At 54.1% G+C, this 432-nt stretch overlaps 1 protein-coding gene across 1 annotated transcript; it reads left to right on the top strand.

The window, feature by feature from the left end:
• Positions 1-102: 102 nt before the first annotated feature.
• On the top strand, positions 103-432 carry TM35_000661160 (uncharacterized protein; the record flags this gene model as incomplete). The annotated part of the gene is made up of 1 exon (XM_029031119.1): positions 103-432. A coding segment is annotated over one exon (330 nt), but the record flags the coding sequence as incomplete, so codon positions are not given.

Below are 432 nucleotides of genomic sequence, written 5' to 3'. Positions count from 1 at the left end.
TGCAGCGGAGCTTCTCGCTCTTATTCGCTACATTGTAAACTCTCTGCGTGTGCGACGACTGGGATTCATGTACCTGCGGGATGGCTCATATGGGGNAAATACTTGCTGTTATCGGCCCTGCAGACGACAGTACACTGCAATACGCCCTTCCTGCGTTGGAGAAGCACCACTTGGTTGCACTGGGTCCCTACCCTGGGGCATCTGGAGTGCGGTATTGGGAGTCGCATTATTACTTTCTCCGCACAGACCCCATGTCCGGCCTATACGCTGACGTGTGGTACGTCACTGCGCACTTGCGTGTTCGTTTGTCTGGGCTTCATGTATTTGTCTGATGTTTATTACGGGGATGTTGAGTACGCTGAAGCCGTCAACTTGATGAGGGGCATTGGATGGGAGCTGTGTGGTGTGTTCACGCTGCCGGGAACGAGGGAG

This window comes from Trypanosoma theileri, assembly GCF_002087225.1.
Source record: "Trypanosoma theileri isolate Edinburgh chromosome Unknown TM35_Tth_66_V1, whole genome shotgun sequence".
NCBI classification, from domain to species: Eukaryota; Euglenozoa; class Kinetoplastea; order Trypanosomatida; family Trypanosomatidae; genus Trypanosoma; species Trypanosoma theileri.
Note: the sequence above shows the minus strand (reverse complement) of the source record. Positions and strands in the feature narration are given on the sequence as shown.